The sequence below is a fragment of the Hakea prostrata genome, chromosome 10, assembly GCF_041222555.1.
Source record: "Hakea prostrata isolate BN-2017 chromosome 10, UWA_Hpros_2, whole genome shotgun sequence".
Lineage (NCBI taxonomy): Eukaryota > Viridiplantae > Streptophyta > Magnoliopsida > Proteales > Proteaceae > Hakea > Hakea prostrata.
Genome location: NC_142609.1, coordinates 29,415,426 through 29,438,106, shown reverse-complemented (window position 1 = coordinate 29,438,106; position 22,681 = coordinate 29,415,426). Strand labels below are relative to the sequence as shown.

General features: G+C 40.0%; 1 protein-coding gene across 1 annotated transcript; it reads left to right on the top strand.

The window, feature by feature from the left end:
* Nucleotides 1-20,266: 20,266 nt before the first annotated feature.
* On the top strand, nt 20,267-21,003 carry LOC149002435 (dehydration-responsive element-binding protein 1D-like). The gene has a single exon (XM_089137612.1). It carries the CDS (start codon nt 20,272-20,274, stop codon nt 20,917-20,919), a length of 648 nt encoding a protein of 215 aa, XP_088993738.1. The 5' UTR covers nt 20,267-20,271; the 3' UTR covers nt 20,920-21,003.
* The last annotated feature ends 1,678 nt before the right edge of the window (nt 21,004-22,681 follow it).

The window sequence follows — 22,681 nt, the reverse complement described above, 5'->3', positions numbered from 1 at the left end:
GCACAACACGATTCCGGTGTTCAAATTACTGGAGTGAATAATACAGACGTTTCCCAGGGAAGCCAACATCCTATTGAAGTAGATGGTGGTCAGGGAGGACATAATCCTCCAGATACATTCCAAGATCAATTGAATCAGGTGAAGATTCAACTCTTGGAGGTGAGCCAAGCACTCCGCGTGCTCACCAGATGAGTGGTGTTACCACAAGAACCTGATCATCGCGATTCAGGGAGACGTGCATTACCACGTGATCAAAGATTGGCTGAAGATCGGAATATTGGTCAGAACTTTCGTGAAGGTGACCGAGGACCTAGGAGAATTGACGATCAACCTAGGCGAGACGATCGGTTAGACAGACCGCAGGAAATTACAACCGATTCAAATACAAGGTTGGATACCGGGGTGAGAACTCACTCACCAACTGTCAGAAGAACCGTTCGTGATGATCGAGCAATTTGCGATGAGTGGAATGTTCGTGATGGACGGGCCTTTCGTGATGATCGGATAGCTCGTGAGGATCGTGTTAATCGAGGTCGTGATCATATTGCTGAAGATCACCCGACCCAGATTGGTCAGGAATTGGCCAACATCAATCAGAAATTAGGGCAGTTGGCTAAGGGAAGGATAAATGAGGATATTTACTCAGTCATTCAGAAGACCCCCTTTGCCGAGCCAAATGCAGGATATCAGTTTCCCCATAACTTCCTTTTGCCTACCTTTTCTACATTCGATGGCTCCAGAGATCCAACGGCCCACATTGGCTATTATCAACAGACCATGGCAGTTTCAGGTAATTATGATGAAATTCTATGCAGGGTATTTGGTTCATTTTTAATCGGAGCAGCACAAAAGTGGTTTTCGAACCTCCCATTTGGGAGGATCGTAAACCTTGATGAGTTGGCGCGCAAATTCATAGGGCGATTCCAGAGTGGAATACAGGTCAAGAAAACGGAAGAAACCTTGTTTACTGTCAGACAAGGAAAAAGCGAATCGATCAGAGAGTTTCTGAAAAGATTCAACAAAGTAACGATGGAGATAGAAAATTTGGATGAGAAAGTAGCCAAAACTGCTCTATTCACTGGACTCACTAACCGAAACCTCCTGGAGTTATTACTATAGGATATGCCTGCAACTTATGCTGAGTTGGTACAGAGATGCTAGAAGCAGGCCAAAGTCATGGAGATCTTAGATGCGCGCCAAGGAGACAATAAAATCTCCACTAAGGAACAGAAGGCTCTTGAGCAGAAGCAGAAGCCAAAGAAGAATGTCCGTGATCGGGTTGGAAAATCTCAGGCTTGGCGCCAGAGGTCTCCCGGTAAAAGTGAGTATACTCCATTGAATGCTCCTCGGGCTGATATATTAAATATCATCAAAAGGAAAAATATTTTGAAGTGGCCACCTAAGATTCCTTTGAAGCCTGGAGAGCAGTAGGATCGAGAAAAGTATTGCCGATTCCACAAGGACTATGGTCATTATACAAATGACTGTCATCTAAAAGCAAATATTGAGAGATTAATATCTCAGGGACACTTGTCCAAGTTTTGTTAGCAGAAGAAGGGAGGAGCCACGTGAGCCACGCGCGGCTGCCCTAAAAGGGATCGTTCGGTTAGTTCAGAACGATCAAGGGAGGCTCCGAAGTCTAAGAAGGGCAAGGAGGTGATTGAAGCTACTCGGTCACCAATCCTTACCATTTTCAGAGGACCAAAGCCCGAATCACTCCGAAGTTTGAAGACAAAATCCAAATTTGTCGGAACCGGAGAGACGCAGAAGCGGAAGAAGCCGAACGGTGAAGATTCTATCACCTTTGGCGAGGAGGATGAAAGGGGTGTTTGTCTACCTCATGATGATGCCATAGTCATCAAGGTAGAGATTGCACGCCGAGAAGTGCATAGAGTTTTGGTTGATACAGGGTCTGCAGCTGACCTAATTTCTTATGAAGTGTATCAAAAGCTGAAAGTGGATGAGGACTTGATGGAGCCTTCATCCACACATTTATATGGTTTTGTAGGATCATCTGCAGTGGTGGAAGGATCTGTCCAGTTGGACTTATCTATTGGAAGTTTTCCTAAGGAAACAACCGTCCGAATCAAATTTTTGGTGGTTCGGGAACTGCCAGCTTATAATGTTATCCTCGGGCGACCATCTTTATCCAAGATAGGTGCTATTGTTTCGACAAAACACCTGAAGATAAAATTCCCGACTGATATGGGAATTGGTCAAGTTTCCTCTGACCAGAGGATCTCCCGGCAATGTTACGTTGCCTATTTAAAAGACAAGGAGGGCTTGAGGAAGGTGACTGCCCTACCTATAGAAGTTCGAGATGATCAGGAAGAAGCAGAAATGCAAAGGCCCGAACCAGTGGAAAAGCTGGAACAAATCCAATTGTGTACCGAGGATAAGAAAAAGATTACTTATATCGGGTCTGAGCAGTTGGAGGAATTCAAAGATGAGTTGAAGTTATTTCTTCAACAGAATAATGACGTATTCGCATGGTTTGCCGAAGACATGCCAAGAATCGATCGGGCTGTCACAGAGCACAAACTCTGGATAGATCCGAAGGTGAAACCAGTGATACAGAAAAGGAGAAATTTCTCCATTGAAAAGTATGAAGCCGTTCGGGGCGAAGTTGAAAAACTGAAGAATTCTGGTTTCATAGAACCAATTGAATGCCCAACTTGGATAGCTAACGTGGTAATGATAAAAAAGGCGAATGGGAAGTGGAGGATGTGTACAGACTACACAGATCTCAACAAGGCTTGCCCTAAAGATTGTTATCCATTACCTCGGATTGACCTCTTGATAGATGCGACTGCAGGATATGAAACTCTAAGTTTCATGGATGCCTACTCAGGGTATAATCAGATCCTTATGAATAAGGAGGATGAGAAGTTCACGGCTTTCATGAGTGATCGTGAAAGCTACTATTACAAAGTCATGCCATTTGGCCTGAAGAATGCAGGAGCTACATATCAGAGAGCCGTCAACAAGATTTTCAAAGATTTGATAGGGAAGAATGTTGAAGCTTATGTTGACGACATGCTTGTGAAGAGCTTTACAAAAGCGAATCATATTGCAAATTTGACTGAGGTATTCTCAATACTACGAAAATATCAAATGAAGTTGAATCCAGAAAAGTGCGCCTTTGGAGTTTCTTCAGGCAAATTTTTGGGCTTCATGGTGTCACAGAGAGGTATTGAGGCTAATCTTGCCAAAATACAGGCTCTGGTTGACATGGAGGCTCCCAAAACTGTTCGTGATGTGCAGTGTTTGACAGGGAGAGTTGCCGCTTTGAATCGTTTCATCTCCAAGTCTGGAGAAAAGTGTTTGTCGTTCTTCAAGGCACTCAAAGATTTGAGGGGCAGCAAGGAAGCAAAATGGACCGAAGAATGCCAGAAAGCTTTCGAGGAGTTAAAAGAGGCACTGGGACAACCACCGATTTTGTCCCGGCCAGAGAAGGGGGAAATATTATAGCTATATCTAGCGACGTCCCTTTCAGCGGTCAGTGCAGTACTTGTTCATGAAAAAGATAAAAAAACAGTGGCCGATTTACTATGTGAGCCACGTATTACTTGATGCGGAGACACAATATTCGCAGATTGAGAAGTAGGCTCTGGCTCTCATGATGGCCACCAGGAAGCTAAGGCCATATTTCCAGGCTCATCCAATTGAGTTATTTACAACTTTTCCTCTCAGTAAAGTTGTTAATAACCTGATTTGTCTAGAAGGATGGTGGCCTGGTCGGTTGAACTCAGCAAGTTCCAAGTGAGTTTTAAGCCCAGAACAGCAATCAAAGCTCAGGCACTAGCCGATTTTGTAGTAAAAACTACTGCACCAGTGGAGTCCACCATTGAAGATCCCATTATGCCAATCACTTGGGAGGTATATGTGGATGGTTCGAGTAATAAAGATGGAGCAGGAGCTGGAATTCTATTGAAAAGTCCAGCGGGATTTATTATTCGATATGCTTTGAGATTTGCATTCGAAGCAAGTAATAACGAAGCAGAATATGAAGCTCTGATAACTAGACTTCGGTTGTCAAAAGCATTGTCCATTGCAGATGTTACTATTTATAGTGACTCTCAACTTATAGTCAACCAAGTCCAGGGGGAGTATGGTATTAAAGAACCACGCTTGCAGAAATATCAAGAGATAGTGCAGGCATTTCAAAAGCAATTTCGGAATTTGAAGATATCTCAGATTCCAAGGACTGAAAATACAGTGGCAAATGAGCTATCCCGATTAGCTAATGTCAAAGAAAAAAATCTAGACCCTTCGGTCAACATTGAAGAGATAACATTTCCAAGTTATCATGAGAAAGAAATTTCTTATATTGAAGCAAAGCGTTGCTGGATGGATCCGATAATCGAGTATCTGAGAGATGACAAATTACCTGAGGATCCGAAAGAGGCAAGATTGATCAAGATATGATCAGCAAGATTTGTCATCCAGAATGGAAGACTATACAAAAGATCTTATTCAGGACCCCTTATGAGATGTATAGGTCCCGAAGGAGCAAAATCAGCTTTGGCTGAGGTTCATGAAGGAATTTGTGGAGCTCACATGGGTGGACGAGCCCTGGCACACAAAATTCTAAGACTTGGGTTATATTGGCCTAAGATCCAAGAGGCTGCTATGGAGTATGTTCGTCGATGTAGCAACTGTCAAATTCATGCTACAGTATAGAAGCGCCCAGCGGAAACCATGACTTCAATTCTAGATCCCATTCCCTTTGCGATGTGGGGAGTTGATATCATGGGCAAATTCACCAAGGCGTCGGGCGGACGGGAATATCTGATAGTAGCAATTGATTACTTCATGAAATGGGTTGAAGCCAGCGCCCTGGCAACAATTACTGAGAAAAAAGTGGAGAAATTCGTGGTTGAGTCAATCATATATCGCTTTGGGATTCCAAAGATTATCGTCACTGACCATGGTACTCAGTTCGACTGTCCGCAATTCGAGCAATTTTGCGGAATATATATGATCGAGCATCGTATGTCCTCAGTGGCATACCCCCAGAGCAATGGACAAGTAGAAGTTACTAACCGAACGCTACTGGAAGGGATAAAGAGAAGACTCGAAGCTGACAAGGCTTTATGGGTCGAAGAACTTCATAATGTACTGTGGGCCTATAGAACTACGGTTCGAACACCCACAGGAGAAACTCCATTCAAGTTAGCATATGGGTCCGAAGCATTGGCACCTGTGGAGATAATGGCGGGGACAATACGGGATCGAGAGTTCGAGGAAAAAGCGAACGAGCAAGGACTTCTTGATAGTCTTGATCTGTTGGACGAAGTTTGGGCAAAGGCAATAGCACGAACTCAACATTATCAAAGAAGGATAGCGTCTCATTATAATACCCAAGTGAAGAATCTTCGGTACTTAGCCGGAGATTTGGTGTTGAGAAACACCTTAGCTTCCGACCCACGCCACCAAAGAAAATGGACCCCCAAGGACCTTATATGGTTGAAACACCGGTTGGTTCAGGATCTTACGGGCTGAAGAACATCAACACCCCGAAAGAGTTGGATCGTTACGTGGAATGCCGGGCATCTCAAAATATTTATCCTTGATGATGATTTCAATTTTGTTCGTGATGTAAACATTTTCAACTCAATCAATGCAATTATTGGCTTTCAACAAATTATCTTTTGATTGGGGGGCATCATACACCACATTCAAGAACAAGATCCAACTATAAGGCATCGGATGAAAATCCGTGTGGGTCCTTCGACACTTATGGAATTTTTTCGGAACTTCTTAAGTCAAGGCATCGGATGAAAATCCGAGTGAGTTCCTTTCGCAAGGCGTCGGTTTAAAACCCGAGTGAGTTCCTTCTACAAGGCATCGGTTTAAAACCCGAGTGAGTTCCTTCTTAGACTTATTGTATTTCTCCGGAAATCCTTAAGTAAAGGCATCGGTTTAAAACCCGAGTGAGTTCCTTCTACAAGGCATCGATTTAAAACCCGAGTGAGTTCCTTCTCAGACTTATTGTATTTCTCCGGAAATCTTTAAGTAAAGGCATTGTTCTAAACAACTAAGACCTAGTGCAACAGCGATTCAAGTGACTAGCAAAGTTCAAGATGAAGTTAATTTCTTATTTCTTCAAAAGACCAGAAGAGGCCGGTCTCAACATCAAACATAAGATTACAAGAGCTGGATACAATCTTCGGTCCAAAAAGAAAGTTATCATCGATGATCATTAAGAAGTCATACAAGATCGGCACAACTTTGCTAGAACAAACACATGAGTCAATCATTGGTATGGATTCAAGGAAAAGAAGAGGAGAAATGAGGATTACAAAAAACATTTCAGTATGTATAAAATCCTCCACAATTTCATACTCTTTGTCCAACTTGTCCAGGAGAAGTATGGTCCTCGACCAAACTTGCATTCAAGGCGAGCTCCTCATAATTGAATCCTTCCAAGGGAGAATGAACAGGAGAATCTTCCAGATAATGCATAATATCTGGATCAGAAGGCGGAGGATCAATCTTATTTTTGGTCCAATCAGGAGAAGGAAGGCCCAAGTTGGTAAATACTTCAGGATGGCAAACAGCACTGTAGGGAGTCGTATCAAAATGAGGATCCTTCCTTAGTATTGATTCCCATACTTCGTTCTCACCATCCCGGTACGCCTGCAAGTTATAAGCATTCAGCATATCAACAAAGGGCTTACTGTGTAAATACTTGAAGACGCAGGCTCTGCGAACATCAGTTGGAAGGGATTCGGGCAAAGGAACGACAGCTTGCCTTTGAGGTAACGCTTCAGATCCTTTGGCTCCTGACTTTCCAACTCCTCGCTCCAGTTGCCGGATCTTCTCCCTAGCATCATCCAAGTTTGACCGGAGACGATCGATCACCAAATTCTTCTCTCCTACAAACTCCCAAGCTAATTTCCTAAGGCGAGCAATCTCAGCATCTTTAGCTTCAGAGATTTCCCGAAGCCTGGAAACTTCATTGCTCAACCTATTGAGCCTAGAGGCTGCTTCCACTTGGTTGTGGAAGTTACCAGTAAGACTCCTGCAAACAACTTCCGAGTTAAAAAGGAGCAGAAGAGTAATATTCAGAATCAAAAGATAATGAAGAAAGACTTACATCACCATTGACTTCATAAAGACCTCATCTGGAAGTTTGGAAAGAACTGCGCTCTCAGAAGTCATTCGAGCAGCAGTGCACCATTCCAACGCTCTGTCAAACTCGTTTGACACTAATTCGGGCAAAGGATGAGAAGGATGAGCTGCATCACTTGCCAACCGACGACGCTTCCTGGTGGCAAAATCCTCCAACTCCAAAGGAGAGAAGGAGGATGCCAAACAAGCACTAGAATTGGAAATAGGAGCAGCATCTGCTGGGAACGCACCTTCATCAGATGCCAACATAGTTGCCTCATATGCCCGAAGAGTCTCCTTCGGGGGTGCGCGAACGGTCTCTGCAGCAGGGGCGTCAGCAGCGCCATCAACAATGGAGTGATCAAGATCTTCCTGGGAAGAATGAACGATCACTTCAGGCAGAAGAGGCGTGGGGTGGCATCAATAGAAACTGAGGGAATCTGACTTGAAGATTCACCAACAACAGTCGCCTTACGCTTGGAGGATTCACTAGCTGAAACCACCTCATTGGCCCCAACCACCGCCGATGGAATGATTTTCTTACAAGATTTCGCTCTGATAAAGTTCGGGTCGATTCTGGGAGCCACTGTATACACAGAAAAAACCGTATCGTTACAGAAATCCAACAACAAAAGCAACGAGGGAAAACCCTAGTTCTCTGTCAGATATGAAATACCGATTAAATAAACCCCAAGTATTTACTACTGTGTAGTTTACTCAGGGGGAAAGGGAAAGAGATGAGTAATAGAAAAAAGCTCACTTGTTCGGAAGCTGATAGAGTTATTGTTGAAGTACGAGGAATACGGAAGCAAGCAGGAGGACGGAATGTTGCTTTTGCAAATCTAACTTGCAGATAGCAGGATAGATGGAGAGTACCCACGAAGGCTTTAAATAGCCTCAGGTATTGAGACGACGGTTGAGAGCTAAAGACAACCAATGGCCCAGATCGAAATGACCCTTCGAAATCCACAACAAGCAAGATCAACGGTCAGAGGGAGGCCACATGGAAACATGTGGAAGCGAGCACCCGATGCAAGAATACCTCCAATCGTCGCACCGCCATTGTGATAATGGATGTATTACCGATTTATTAGAAATAGTGAATGGTATACCAAAGCAAGGAAACGTTTGGACTTCACAGATACCAGAAGGGAAACGTATGGACTTTGCAGTAAATGAAGGAGTGGGGAAGATTAATGCATCTTTCCAAAACGTATCTTCATAATATCTTTACAAGATTATCATTCGTCGAAGAATGTGAAGTTAAGTGATAAGTTTTATCATTTATATTTTGATATTCAAGACAAGATTTCGATAGGAGACGAGGAAATAGTAAGGCAAACATGAAAGAAGTGTCTATTCATTAGCAAGGAGGTCAATCTTTAAAAAAAAAAAAAAAGATAACTCCCTAAGCCCCTTCTTCATTGTTGCCCGAGGAGCCCTGTACAGGAGGACTTTTCTCAGGATCCTGAGAAGAGCCTTCCTCAAGATTGTCGTTGTCAGAGTCCTCTTCAGCAGCAGCTTGTGACTCGGCTTGTGACTTTTCCTCTTGAAGTGTCGGCTCGTCAGCAAGATATTCCTCATATTGTGGGTCAGCTGGAAAAGGATCATCCTCTTCCTGAGCCCAGTCTGGGAGATCCATGCCTAATTTCCCGAAGACCTCTTTGTGGCACACCTCACGAAAGGGAGCAGTATCGAAGGAAGGGATTGATTCGAGAATTCTTTCCCAAACGTCATTTTGCCCCAAACGATAAGCTTGGTGTTGTAGGCACCCAGCAGTTTGGAGAAAGGTACGTTGTTCAGGTACTTCCGAACACAATCCTTCCGAAGCTCTGGCTTGATGTGCTCGGGCTTGCTAGGAATCGCCCACTTCAAATATCTTTCGTTCTCCGCACACTGAAATTCCAGTCTGTCACCAAACAACGTGGCAGCTTCTTTCTACTTCTTGGCCTCGCGCTCGGCAGCAATAGCACGAGCCGTTGAAGAATTGAGGGCCTCCTTAAGGGAGTTCACCTCTTCTTCGTGCTTTCTTTGCAGCTCCTCGGCAGCTGCCGTAAGCCGGTCTATCTCAGAATTGGCTTTGGCCAAATTCTCTTCACAGGTCTGCAGCAAGGAGCCGTTGCGACCAACCCGGCTCAATGCTTCCATGTGCTGATAGAAGCTCAACACAACATTCCTGGGAAGGCAGAAATTATCAGAAGAAGTCATAAGAGATTATGAAAAAGGAAGACCGGTACCTTGTGGACTAATTAACAAGGGCAACGTCGTCCAGGACTTCAAATTCCCAACGATCGGAAGGTATAAGACTGAGGGAGCTCCACTCTGCAGCTTTCTCAGGATCTTGTGTCACCCTGTCAGTCAACTTCAGGGTCCATTGGGGGGTGAAGACCTCCTCACAATCCGCAGAATTTTTGGATTTTTTATGGGAGGAAGCATCAACTGTATCATGCCTCCTTTTGGTTCGGGCGGAGGAGGAGACATTAGACCTCTCCACCATCGGCTTCTTCCCTTTACCCGAAGCATCGGCCACGGGCCTGATATTCCTGATACCCCTGTAAGAGGGGTCGGGAGAGGGAACAGAAGCCTCTTGATCAACGGTCAAGGCTCTAGGCGATCGTTACTCGGCTGTCACAACGTCCCTAGCGGCCTTCACTCGCAGGTTCTCGGGGTTCATTCTTGGAGGCACTGCAAAGAAGAGCAAGAGTCAGAATTAAAGACGTATCACTTCAGTAAAATTAAAGGATGATGGTTAGAAGCTCACAATGAGCCAAGCCCTTGTAAGCAAGCCCTAATCTTGAAGAATGGAGTTATACTCCACCTCAAGTCCATGTATCTCTTGATACCATGGAATGGATTTGATCTTCCTGATGGCCGCCTCGTCTTCTTTGGATAAGGGAAGGCCCCGGTTATTCTCAGAAGAAGAAGTACACCGCCTCCAGACGGTCGGGAAGTTAAGATCTGATGGAGGCGCTCTACAGAAAAAGTATTGTTCGCGCCATCTTCTGTGGTTAGAAGGGCAAGTTCCTTTGACAAGGATGCTGCCCCTCCAATCAAGTTCAGCCTTATTGCGTTTGGACAGAAAAACCCAGCCAGGAGGATGGGAGATAGAAAGAACATGAAAATGCACAAAGAGAGAAAGAAAAGGCATAATGCCAAGTTCAAAACACAAACCCAAGAAGCCGACAATGAGACGCCAGCTATTGGGAAGGAGCATTCCGGGGCAAATGTCCCGGTGATTCGAACGGTGAGAACAAAGGATTAAAAAAAGGGAAAGCGAACCCCGCTTTCCAGTGCATCTATGTACAAAGAAAACTCATCTGAAAGGGTTGAATCAACCCTCTCATCAGGATGGGGAGCCCTAACCTAATAAGAGGAAGGAAAATCGTAATCTTGGATTGCTGAAAGGAGGGTTTCCTCCTTGAAAACGGAGGGGACAGAGCCAGGTCCGCCATCAGACCTGGAAGTTTGAGGCTGCCTAGAAGACTCGGCAGTTACCCTAGGAGTCTTGGAAGATCCAGACTCAGGAAGGACAGAAGGAGTTTTGGTTTTTCTCTCCAAACTTTTTTGAGAAACTTCAGCAAATTCGCGCCAGAGGACAGTTAGGGTTTTATTATCACTATCTGACTGTTCGGAAGGAGGGGAAGCAAAAGCTTCGTTACCACTACTATTACTAACACTGGATACCAGAGAAACCCTATTATCTGCCATTACTTGTTTCAGTAAGGTACAAAAAGAAAAAGACCAGTAAACTTACTGATTCAGTGAGGCAAAAGCTCGAGAGCAAGAAGGTGCGAAGCAGACGACGAAGGTTCAAATTCCAGACAAGAAGAATGAAACCCTACGAAGACAACGAACCGCTTTAAAAAAACCTGCACGAGTGTTCGGGAATCTGAACGATCGAGATTGATTCAAAATCGACGATCGGGATTAGAAGACGTTTTGAAAGTTTGAACTCACGAATCCAAAACAGGCGTTCGGAAACTGTCGCTTGGTTACGTGAGCCACGACAGATCAACTGCAAAGAGACACGTGGCATTACCCTCACAACTCTCAAGGAAAAATGACCACCGCATTAAATGTGATATGACATTTAATGGAACACGCAGAGACTATTGCTTGACGAAGAACCCAGTTAAAAACCAAGCCCTCGGGATTGACCGAACGCTTGGTCTGGGGGGGCTCGTGATATGGAGAAAATATGATCGAACCGGGTTCATACTTGGTTTGATCCTCGACCTCGGTCAAGACAGAAGGAATCCACTCGCTCCCGAGCGAACCGGATCCGTAAGATGGCTTGTTGAGGAAGAAAACTTATTCAACTACAAGCATGCCCTAATCCAACTTATGGATTACGTTAATTACCCTAATGATGGCAGACTCAAATTGACGGCTGCTGCTAATCATTATCGAAGGGATAATCATCGCATAACCTAGAGGTTATCTCAGGAGTCCTCTACTAGTCCAAACTAGTAGAAGTCTATCGCTCAACGGATCTAACTGTTAAGATCCAACGACCACCAAAAGAGGCGCAAGGGCCAACAAAAAAAGAGATTCGAAGGTACACTCTATAAACCTCACTGCCATACTCAGGGGCTTACGATCTAGATCACCTTTCCCAATTCTTCATTCCTTAGCTCTGTGCTTCTAACAGAGCCGTTTGTGATTAAGTTCATCAACTGACTTAGCCTTCGGAGGTGGACTCCCAACCCCCGCAGTCGGGCCACGTCTGACGCTTTCGTTTTGCAGGTCATCACAAGGAGATCTAAGGGCTGAGCAGATTTTGGACGCATCAACCCCTAATATGTTATTAGATAAAAATGAGTTTATAAGAGATATAAAATTAGCTATTCGAGTAAAAGGATTTGAAGGATTTACAGGAAATAATCTACAAATATGTACTGGCTTTTTAGGAGCTGCAATGGAAAATTCAACCACTAATTACAAAATAGACATAAGAGATATAGTAGAAAGCCTAGCTAGTAAAGGTACAAAAGCAATAGCCCCTCCTAGAATAGAATCCGAAAAACTAGCAGGATTACCTTGGAACCTATCTCAAATAATAGAACCTGAAGAGAGCACCACAACTACTCCAACTAATTCCATAACATATCAAACAAAGGAAGAAGATTATCTATTAAGATTCACAGATTATAAAAACAATCCAACAAAAGGAACAGAGACAGATGATGAATCTGAAGTTGAATTTAAAGCATAAAATGGAAAACCCTATTGTATATCATAAATCTGTAATAGAACCAAATATAACAAACTTACAAGTATTACAATTAGAACTTACCTTAGTCCAAGAAAGATTATTAGAATATGATTGGGAACTATATAAAGATAATGATGGTAACATACGAAAAAGACAAATAAATCATGAAATAAAATATAATAAACAAGAAAATGAATATATAAACTCTAGTCCTTATAACAAAGAATATCAAGTAGACCAAAATACTAAGGAAATACAGTATTTAAACGAAGTATTAAATAATATAGATGAATATGAAACAGAATTCATGAATGGATCAAGAGTAGATAGTAATCAACATACTGCAACTTCATCACATACTACACCAATGCAAACAGCAAGTTCTTCTACTCCATATACTACAGAACAAGGTACCACTATAAATTTATCTAGACCAAGAACCACACTAGAAGAGATATACCCAAACCGAGCCTATGAAAGCGAATCAAGCTATATATACCAATTTAGAGGAATGAGATACCCCACTGATGCACCAATACAATTTCAGGAAACATCATCAGGAAAGATATTAAACCTAACATATCATGACCCCCAAATGTGGAACTCAGTAATCTCTGTATGAAAAAACATAGTAGTCAAAGATGTTTATGAAAATCATAGACCAGATAAACTCACTGCCGAAGAATTATTTGCTAGATTAGAAACATATTTAGGAGATTCAACCAAAGTAGTATGGGAAAGATTTAAGGAAGAATTTCCCAATGCATACCAATACATATTAACTCAGGGAAATAATCCGTATAATTTTCTAAATATTATAGGACAGTTACTACAGGACAAGATCCTAATTTTGAGAAAAAGGATGAACATAGAGAAGCATTAAAAGCTTTAGAACAAATGAGCCTATCAGATTATAGATATATTAAACAATTTTGTAAAGATTACATGTATTATACCTTGAAATCAACTCAATATTTTGATTTTGGCATAAATCAAAAATTGTTTCTTAAACTCCCTAGAGTCTTAGGCCAACAAATACTAGCTCAATGGGAAGATGAATGGGCTAGTTATCCTGAAGAAAAGAAAAATAGACCAGATGTTAGAGGAGTAGGACATAAAATTAGTTTCATAATGCACGAACTCAAATCAAAATGTGCAGACCAATTAGCACAGAAACAGCTCAAAGGAGAAAATAATTATTGTGATACAATGTATGTACCACAGCAATACAATAACAATATACCTTTCTATAGGACACAAAGAACTAAGACCTATAATAGACCTCAAAGACGATATAACCAACCACCTAGAAGAAAGAACTATACATTAAGAAAATCAGAAGCTAAGAAACCATTCTTAGATAAGAATAAACATGTTCGAATGTTTAATCCAAGAAAAACCTATAAAACACAATTAAAATGTTATACATGTGGAGACTTAGGACATTTTAGCAATAATTGTCCTAAACTACAAAATACATATACTAGAAACTCATACTTAGTACAAACTACAAATCAAGCACTGATAGAAATAGACCAAGACTATCAAGAAAGTGATTAAGAGAATTAAAGAATGAACACATGCTAATTAAATGCAAAAATATATGCATGCTAAAATATATGCATGCTATGTAAAAAGTTATAGAGGGGCCTAGGAGATGGTAGAGGCACGACTGTAGGCATGCCATCTCAAATCCTTCCTCTATGAAATTAAGGGAAAAATTTGAAAAACAGGCCCTTGATCTTACATTTTTACCGCGCTTGGGTTCCCTTTCGGGTTCCCGAAAAGATTAAAAGGAAATTAGTAAGAAAGTAAGGAAGCACTCACCATAAGAAAGCTTATTTTATTTCTTCAAAGAAGATTACAAAGATAGTACTTAGTACAAGAGAACATCATCACTTTAGGGGAGTAAGAGAGGAGAGCAAGATGGGAAGAGCACTTCACGTAAGGGTGCCTCTTCTTTACTAGTCACTCCTATTTATAGGCAAAGTGAAGGCACCATGCCCTATTACACTTGTCAAAAGTAAAAACAAAGCACTCATCTACTATTACACTTGTTTAACATCTAGACAAAGTAAAGATAAAGGACTAAGGTACATTTTTTAGGATACCATAATACCCTTAGCCTTTTTAACTATTTACATCTTTGTCCTCTGAGGTGTCACTTTAATTATTTGAAGAAATGATCCCACACAACACCCTCTACGCATGCAGCTTGTGTAACTCTTGGGGACCGTAGATTTGGCATTTCTTCAAGAACCACCCCGCGGCATTCCACGTAGTATAAAACTACTATTTTCCACATTGGTTTGGTTCAGGAGATTAACCCATATTTTACAGACAGGGATTTTGCCATGCTCAAGTATGATAAATACTATATTTTATAACCCGTGTTCAGGGTTAGCCAGTTTTATACTAGCCTGGCCTAGTTTACCCAATGTTTTACATGCTTGGTACTAGCATGGATCCTGTTGTAACCTGGATCAAGGGTTAATGACAAATATGAAGCTTTACATGGCTGTCCTATGAACCATGTGGTCCTTTATGGATTGGGCCAAAATCCTTGTGGTTTTGTTAAGGTCCACAAAAACCATCCCTAAGTTTAACGTCATTTGGGTGTGAGACGGATGGTAAGGGTATCACCCTATGATTGGAATCTACATGTCAAGGAGATTTCTGGGGAAGTTTCTAAAAGTTGTGAAGGTGGTAATCCACACTAATTCCTTGTACAGGAGCAAATTTGTTGTTGAAACTGATGTTTCGATTTTGTTGTATTTTTCGTTGGATTGATTTTCATTGAATAGATAAAAGATCACAAATGTTATATCAACCACAACAATAGCTGACCAACAAAAGTGAATTATATTGTTTAATCTTGATGTTGGAAATTAGAGAAGTCACATAATGTTTGAGTGGATAAAGCTAAGAAAAGCTCATCCATAGGTTCCCTACACATTCATAGATGGAATAAAGATCAGAAAACACTAAGCACAATGAGTAAAACATTAAAAGTAATTTGATAAGTGATAATCCACACTGATTCCTTGTACAGGAGCAAATTTGTTTTTGAAACTGATGTTTCGATTTTGTTGTATTTTTCGTTGGATTGATTTTCATTGAATAGATAAAAGATCGCAAATGTTATATCAACCACAACAATAGCTGACCAACAAAAGTGAATTATACTGTTTAATCTTGATGTTGGAAATTAGAGAAGTCACATGATGCTTGAGTGGATAAACCTAAGAAAAGCTCATCCATAGGTTCCCTACACATTCATAGATGGAATAAAAATCAGAAAACACTAAGCACAATGAGTAAAACATTAAAAGTAATTTGATAAGTGGTTACCCAAAATAATAAGAATAATTAGAATAATCTGATAAGTTAAAAACAAATAGATCGTCTTACCCAGATAAAAGTGAAGTGAAGCTAACATTGTCATCCATTTGATGAAACAAAGTTGGTTTATTGCCCAGTGCTGGAGCTAAAACTTGTGAATTTTGTATGTTTATTGGGTCTTTTCTTTTTTTGTTATGTCCGGGTCTCCTCCCAACCCTTCTTTTGCCTACCACTTACACACTTTTGCTTCTTCTTCAACCTTATTGTAGACATAGGGATCTTATTACTACTAACCCGTTGTGGACCATTAGAATCAATGATAATACCAAATTGTAAACGTAATTCTTGGGCCACATTTCTTACCAAAGCATAACCTTCGGCAGAGTTTGAAGCTTGTTTTGCTAAATCAACAAGTTCATGACATAGATACATATATCGTTCTAAACTTTTTAAATTAACATCTTCTTCAACCTGTTTTCCCTCATTGTCCATCACTACCATATTTCTTGCTACTTGTATCCATTTTTTTAGAATATATGTTGTGGGTATAAATTTAACATCTAATACATCCAAAACTTTCAAAGAATAACAACAAAGAGTGCCAAGTGTCTTATATTTGTTGCAATATACTTTGTACTCACATTTTGAATTCATAACTCCAACAACACATTCATCCAGAGTATTATTTTCTTTTCAATTTTTTATGAAGCAAACACTTATCCAATTATATTTTTCTTGAAATAGGTCAAAAATCACAGGTGTGTAAATTTCCCCAACTTGTTTTATGATAGATGACATTAAAAACATTGTCCTTGGAAGTTTGTTTCTTGATTTAAACTCAACTTTTAACTCATTCTCTTGCTTGACAACCAAAACTCTTTCACAATGTGTAAAAAATTTTACAATGTTCAATGTGGATTTTAAAAACTTCTTCAATTCAGCACTCAAGCTCTCACTAAGTTGTGTACTTATCATACCTAAAGTAAAGGTGTTTTTCATATAGCACTTAGCCCACTTGTATTTTAATCCATAAATTTGTTGCAACCATGAATTATGAGTCACTCCATATTTGCTCAATAATTTTTGCCATTCATCCTCAAACTGTATTTCCTTCACATATTGATGTATGCATCTTCTAAAATCCTGAAGAAAATGTAAACCATCTTTCATGAAATTACCCAAATGCTTGATGCCATTTTGCAATATATGTCATACGCATAGCCCATGCCATGTCTTAGGCCACACCTCATTTAATGCTTTTGCCATAGCAACATCTTGATCTAAAAATATGGTAATAGGCTTTTTTTCCTCCATGTGCTTTTGCAAATGCTTCAAATAATCACATAAATGATTCAATTGTCTTATCATATAAGAGTGTTGCCCCAAATATAACAGTTCATCTATGATGATTAAACCCAACAAATACCCAAAATACCCCAAATGGCCTACATTTCTTGTTTGTACAAAATGTGGTGTCAAAGCTAACAACATCATCAAATAATGCATAATCAATGATCATTCTTGGATTAGCCCAAAAAATATTAGTTATTTATTCATTGCTATCCAATTGTATTAAATATGTAAAAAAACGATTAGTCTTGCATTGCCTTCCAAAATACATTAGCAATGTCTCTGCCTCACCATAAGATAGTGAATGTTGTCTTTTAGTTTGGAGGTAGTTCTGATGATCCACAAGAGTGTAACTAAGGTTTTCCTTCCCACCTACTTGCCTAACCATATACTCACTACATTGACTTAGCTTTAATACCCGAATTATCAGCCAAGTCAATTTCATGCATATGTATGTCTGAAACATTCCTGTGTGAACGGCTCATGTGAGATGTATTTGGAAGATGAAATTCACGATTATGTTCTTCAACAAGTTCACGACACTCATATTTTCCATTCTCTAACAAATACATGGACATCCATGCCAAGCAACTTGTTCTTGTCTCAACTCATGGCTTACTTGTATAAATATCACTCTTATCTTTCAATCGAACACCAAATTTACAATATACAAATCTTTGTAAAGTTATGGCTGACTTGTTTTTCCTGCTCTTATTTGCATGATTCCTCCTAATATTAAAGCCAAGACTTCGTCCATCATTTATTGTAAAAATCATAAGCTTCTAATTCTGTAGAAAACAACATACTGATTTGAGACTTATACTCCACATCTCCACCAAACTCATTTTCAAGGCCAATTGTTGGGCTCTCCATAAAATGGTAGGATTCTGCAAATAATGCACATACAAAAATAAAAAATAACAAGTTAGAAACATTTTGTTGTACCCAAAAGAAAACAAGTTAGAAACATTTTGTTGTACCCAAAAGAAAACAAATTAGAAATACATAAGCCTCTTATTTTGTTGGTCCTTTTATTTTCCTAGTAGGTAAGCTTTCTTTTGAACTTTTATTTCTTTTAGTCTTAGCCTTTGCTGACCTCACTTTGGGATTCTTGCTAGTAGAATCATCTAACCTTTGTTGGGTTCTTGATAAAACCAATATAAAACTTTTTAATGATGATAAATTAATGAGGGACTGTGGTTCATGAGTAATCTGACTAATTCATGAGAAGCAATTAATATTCTGTTCTAATTTCATGGAAAATGAAATTGTTGCTAAAGTTGTTGTTCATCAACATAAAACACAAAGGCAAGAGACAGACATAGGTCTAAAATAACTGCTCATCAACAAGAACCCACCAAATGAAATGGACAAATTCTAGTGTTTTTTAACATTGTTGAATAGCAGATAAATATTGGACAAGAAAATAAAAGAAGAATAACAAAGACATTGTTGGATAGTAGATAAATATTATTACGCTTTAATTTCTAGGTGATTAACATATCAATTTTGGGGGTTTAGGGTATTTGTTCCTTCTTTCTCTTTTTGTTTTTCACATTTTAGGTGGGTTTAGGGTTGGGGAGGTGAGCGGAGGGAGTTGTAAATTCTTGCTTATTCCTGTCCCTTGATGGCACAGGAACACTGATTTCCTGTTTCATTCCCTTTTCTCTACACTGCTCCTGCAAGAGTTTAATTAAATTATTTCCAAGTTAAATATCATTTTTACTGATGATACGATATGATTTCAAACACTGATTTCAAAAGTTAAATATCGTATGAAACACTTATTTCCAAAACTCTTTCCCATGTCATTCCAATTTTGATGATGGTTTTGTTTTTTTTCAAAACATGCTTGATAGTTGATACTAAGTTCTTCACTGAGTATGGTGAGGCAAAAATAATATGGGTCACTTTCACAGAAAGATCAAGAAATACAGAAACGAGAGGATTAGATATCCTGATGATTGCAAGTTAAAAAAAAAGAAAGGAAAAAGAAATAAATGAACAATAAATAAATAAAATAAGAAAAAGAACAAGAACAAGAAACAAGAGAACCTACAAAATCTACTTGGTTCTAGCTTTTGGTTTATGTTGTTTTCCAAAGGGGGGTGCTTTTGCTGCTTGAGAATGTATTCAATAATCAATGGTTTCCATTGATTAGAAAAAGATGAAGAAAGGGATTCTCAAATAAAAAAGAACATCAATGAAGAAGAAACAAAAGATATAGAAGAGACACCATGGAAGAATAGCAGTGAAAAGGAAAGAAGATGGATGGAAGAACAACCGTGAGAGAGAAGAAGATGGAGTTGAAAAGGCGGAAACACGATGGGAGAAAAATCCTAAGCAACCATATTTAGAACAGGGATCTAAAAGAAGGGTTATTTTTTTTGTTAAAACGAGTCATAAGATGGGTCATTTTCACTTAAAACCTTGCATTCTAATCTGAGCCGTTAATTAGGAATATGTCACGTGTCAAATTCTGGTACTACATGTGCACAGTAGAGGATTTTTTTTCCCCCAACCACGCAAGGTCCCTTCTAGGTATCACCTAACTATTAATTATGTGAGTGACGGTTGGAAATTAATGGAAATTTAGTGCTGCTCAATTAATGCGCAGCGTTGCGTACGGTTAGATGGTTGAAGACAAAATTTGGACCACCCGATATGCTTTTTTTTCTAAAACTTTTCTAACCATATTTATCACAAAAAAACAAAAAAAAAAAGAAGAGAGAGAGAGAGAGAGAGAGAAAGAAAGAAAGGAAAAGAAAAAAGAAAAACAAAACAAAATAAGTGATCAAATTTCGATTTCGATTTTGACCATCAGATCGTAGTCATAAATAGCTCAAAAATGCACAGAAGTTGAGCCTAGGATCTCATGCGTTTCTTGTCATTCGTCTCGCATCACATCCGATCACATCTCCGTTGTCCTCCTACTATCGTCATCGTCAATTGGTCATCCATCATTGTTTGGTAAAATCCTTTTCGTTGATCGTTTGATGCAAGTGGTGAATCCTAAGCCACGTCATCCAAAAAGCACGTGTGAAAAAATGCAGTGGTACCAAACTATATTTCCAATCATTGGAGGCATGGAGCCATACCATGTCATTGTCCGTTCAGTCCTCACCTCGTTCTACACGTGTGCGCGTCTGAAACGTAGGCTGCTATATTCGCAGTGACGACAAGGGACCGCATTTTATATATTCTTACTGGAATTTTTCCACCTCACTCACTAATTCCCAGAACAAAGAATGCAAACCTTTCCATTAAGGAGCAGTTCACATTCTTGCGAAGAAGAAGTATTATTAGCTTCGAATCTCCCAAAACGACGTGCCGGCCGGAAAAAGTTCAGAGAAACTCGACACCCGATTTACAGGGGAATTCGCCGGAAGAACTCTGATAGGTGGGTCTGCGAGGTGAGAGAGCCCATGAAAAAATCGAGGATTTGGCTGGGTACGTTTCCCACTGCGGAAATGGCTGCAAGAGCTCACGATGTTGCTGCATTGGCACTCAGGGGTCGTTCTGCTTGTCTCAATTTTGCCGATTCAGTGTGGAAGTTACGGTTGCCGGAAACTGCTGATGTGAAGGATATACAGAGAGCCGCTGCTGAGGCGGCTGAGGCGTTTCGGCCGGTGCAGATGGCGGAGCTGCGTTGCAATCAGAGGAGGGTGGAAGAGAACGAGACGACTTCATCATCAACAGAGAGTAGTAGTAGTAGCACTTCCTTTAGTACAGCAGCCATCTTTCACGAGGACGAACAGGTCTCTGGAATTCCCAAGTTGCTTGAAGACATGGCATTACTCTCTCCAACTCATTTTGGTTGTGGTTTCCATTGGGATGACGTGGAAATTCATGCTGACATGGCCTTATGGAGTCACTCCATTGGATTATTGTTGTAGCACCTTTTTTGTATTGGATCTGTGGTTTATTTGGTCAATTTACGGGCACCTTTGCTACATTTTAAAGTTTTTATATAATTAATATAAGTCCGCAGATTCGAACTCGAACAGTCCAGTTTATTCTATGTTTTCTTCTTCTTGGGTTTGAAAAACAAAATTTATTTAATGAAAAAAAAAAAAAAAAAAAAAAACTAAAATTACAAATAGTGGGATTCACCACAAAAGCAGGTAGGTAAGCCCACGCTTTAGATAGACGAAGCTTAATCTAAATAAATCAAAAGATGTTGAATACTAACCCTCTTCACAAGGACAGCATTCTGACAAGCTTCCACCTCTATCTAAGCAGCTGAAAAACCATAACCACTGCTCTTGGCATAGCCAAACGAGAAAGTCCCCAAATTACTACACCCCTGCCACCAACCGTAGTAAATTTATTCCAAGCTCCACCCACAAAGGCACTCAAGTGAAGAGGCAGAGACGGGAAAATACAATCTAGAGATAGGGAGGCGAATTTTAGTGTAGGCTATGTTTGCACACAAAGAAATGAAAAATATATAATGAGAAAAAATGAGAGTTTTTAGTGGTGGCTCCCTTAAGTGGATTCAAATTCTTTGTAGCCTAAGCGAGGGGTCATCTAGCAGCCAGTTCTAAATGGTCGTCACATGTCTTCTATTAATTTTCAACCATTGGATTATTCAGAGTTTGGTTTGATTAATGAACCAAATTGGTTGTACTAGTTTAAAAATACTATATCCAAGGATTGAAAATTCATAGAGGACATGTGGCACTCATTGAGAGCTAGATGCTGGATGACCTTTCACTTGAGCTCTGCAAAGGATTTGAGTTCCCCTTCAGTGGGGGTTAAACTAAATGCACTTCCCTTAAGTACAAAATATTATTGGTGGCTCACTTAATATTATTCATTACTTACACTTAATAGAATGGGTAACTTTTAAGTAATTCAAATTTTAAAACCTAAATAACCAAACTACCCTTGTATGATGTGTTATTAACAAACTACCCTCCCATACCCAAGTTAGGTGGTTGAGCCCCTTCACCTATCTTCTTCCTACACCTTACCTTACCGAAAATCACCCACCATCCACCGATGGCTAACATCTGCAACCTTTAAGGAAACCACTGAATTCCTGCAAAGAACCAAAATCTTAAAACAATTAGGCCTATGCAGTTTCTGATTCTAACCGAACGAAGCCCTAGATTTTCTCAAAAGAATCAGAGGTGAAGTCAACCGCTCAAAACAATTGTTCTGCTGGTTTTGTTCATGCTTATTAGGCCTTTGTGTTCGATTTTCTTCCACTACTGTCTATTCTAGAAGGAATCTAAGAGGAATTCTCATAATTCCTGAGTGTATCAATTGGATTGTTAGAAGGTATAACTTCAAAAATTAAACCAATAAATTGATTATCGTTTGCGATCTCTAGACTCCAGAATCCCTAAGTGGAAAACACAGTGAATTGCATGGTTTCATCTCAAAATTAACAAAAGCCAGAATAATGCGAGAAAATCAAGAAGCTTTGAAGGGATTGAAGGGTTTTACGATCCTTTGATCTCACCTTGGATACTGAAGTTCTGTAACTGCTAAAGTAGAAGCTAAGAACACAAGGCGAATACCGAAGAAAGCAGAAGAAGATCAAAAGAAATCAAGTTTTCCTGAATAATTGAACCCTAACAAAGTGAGTAAGAAGGGTTTTGAAACACCATGGATTAGGATTTTCGAAGCTTCCGTGAGAAGAAATCCTCA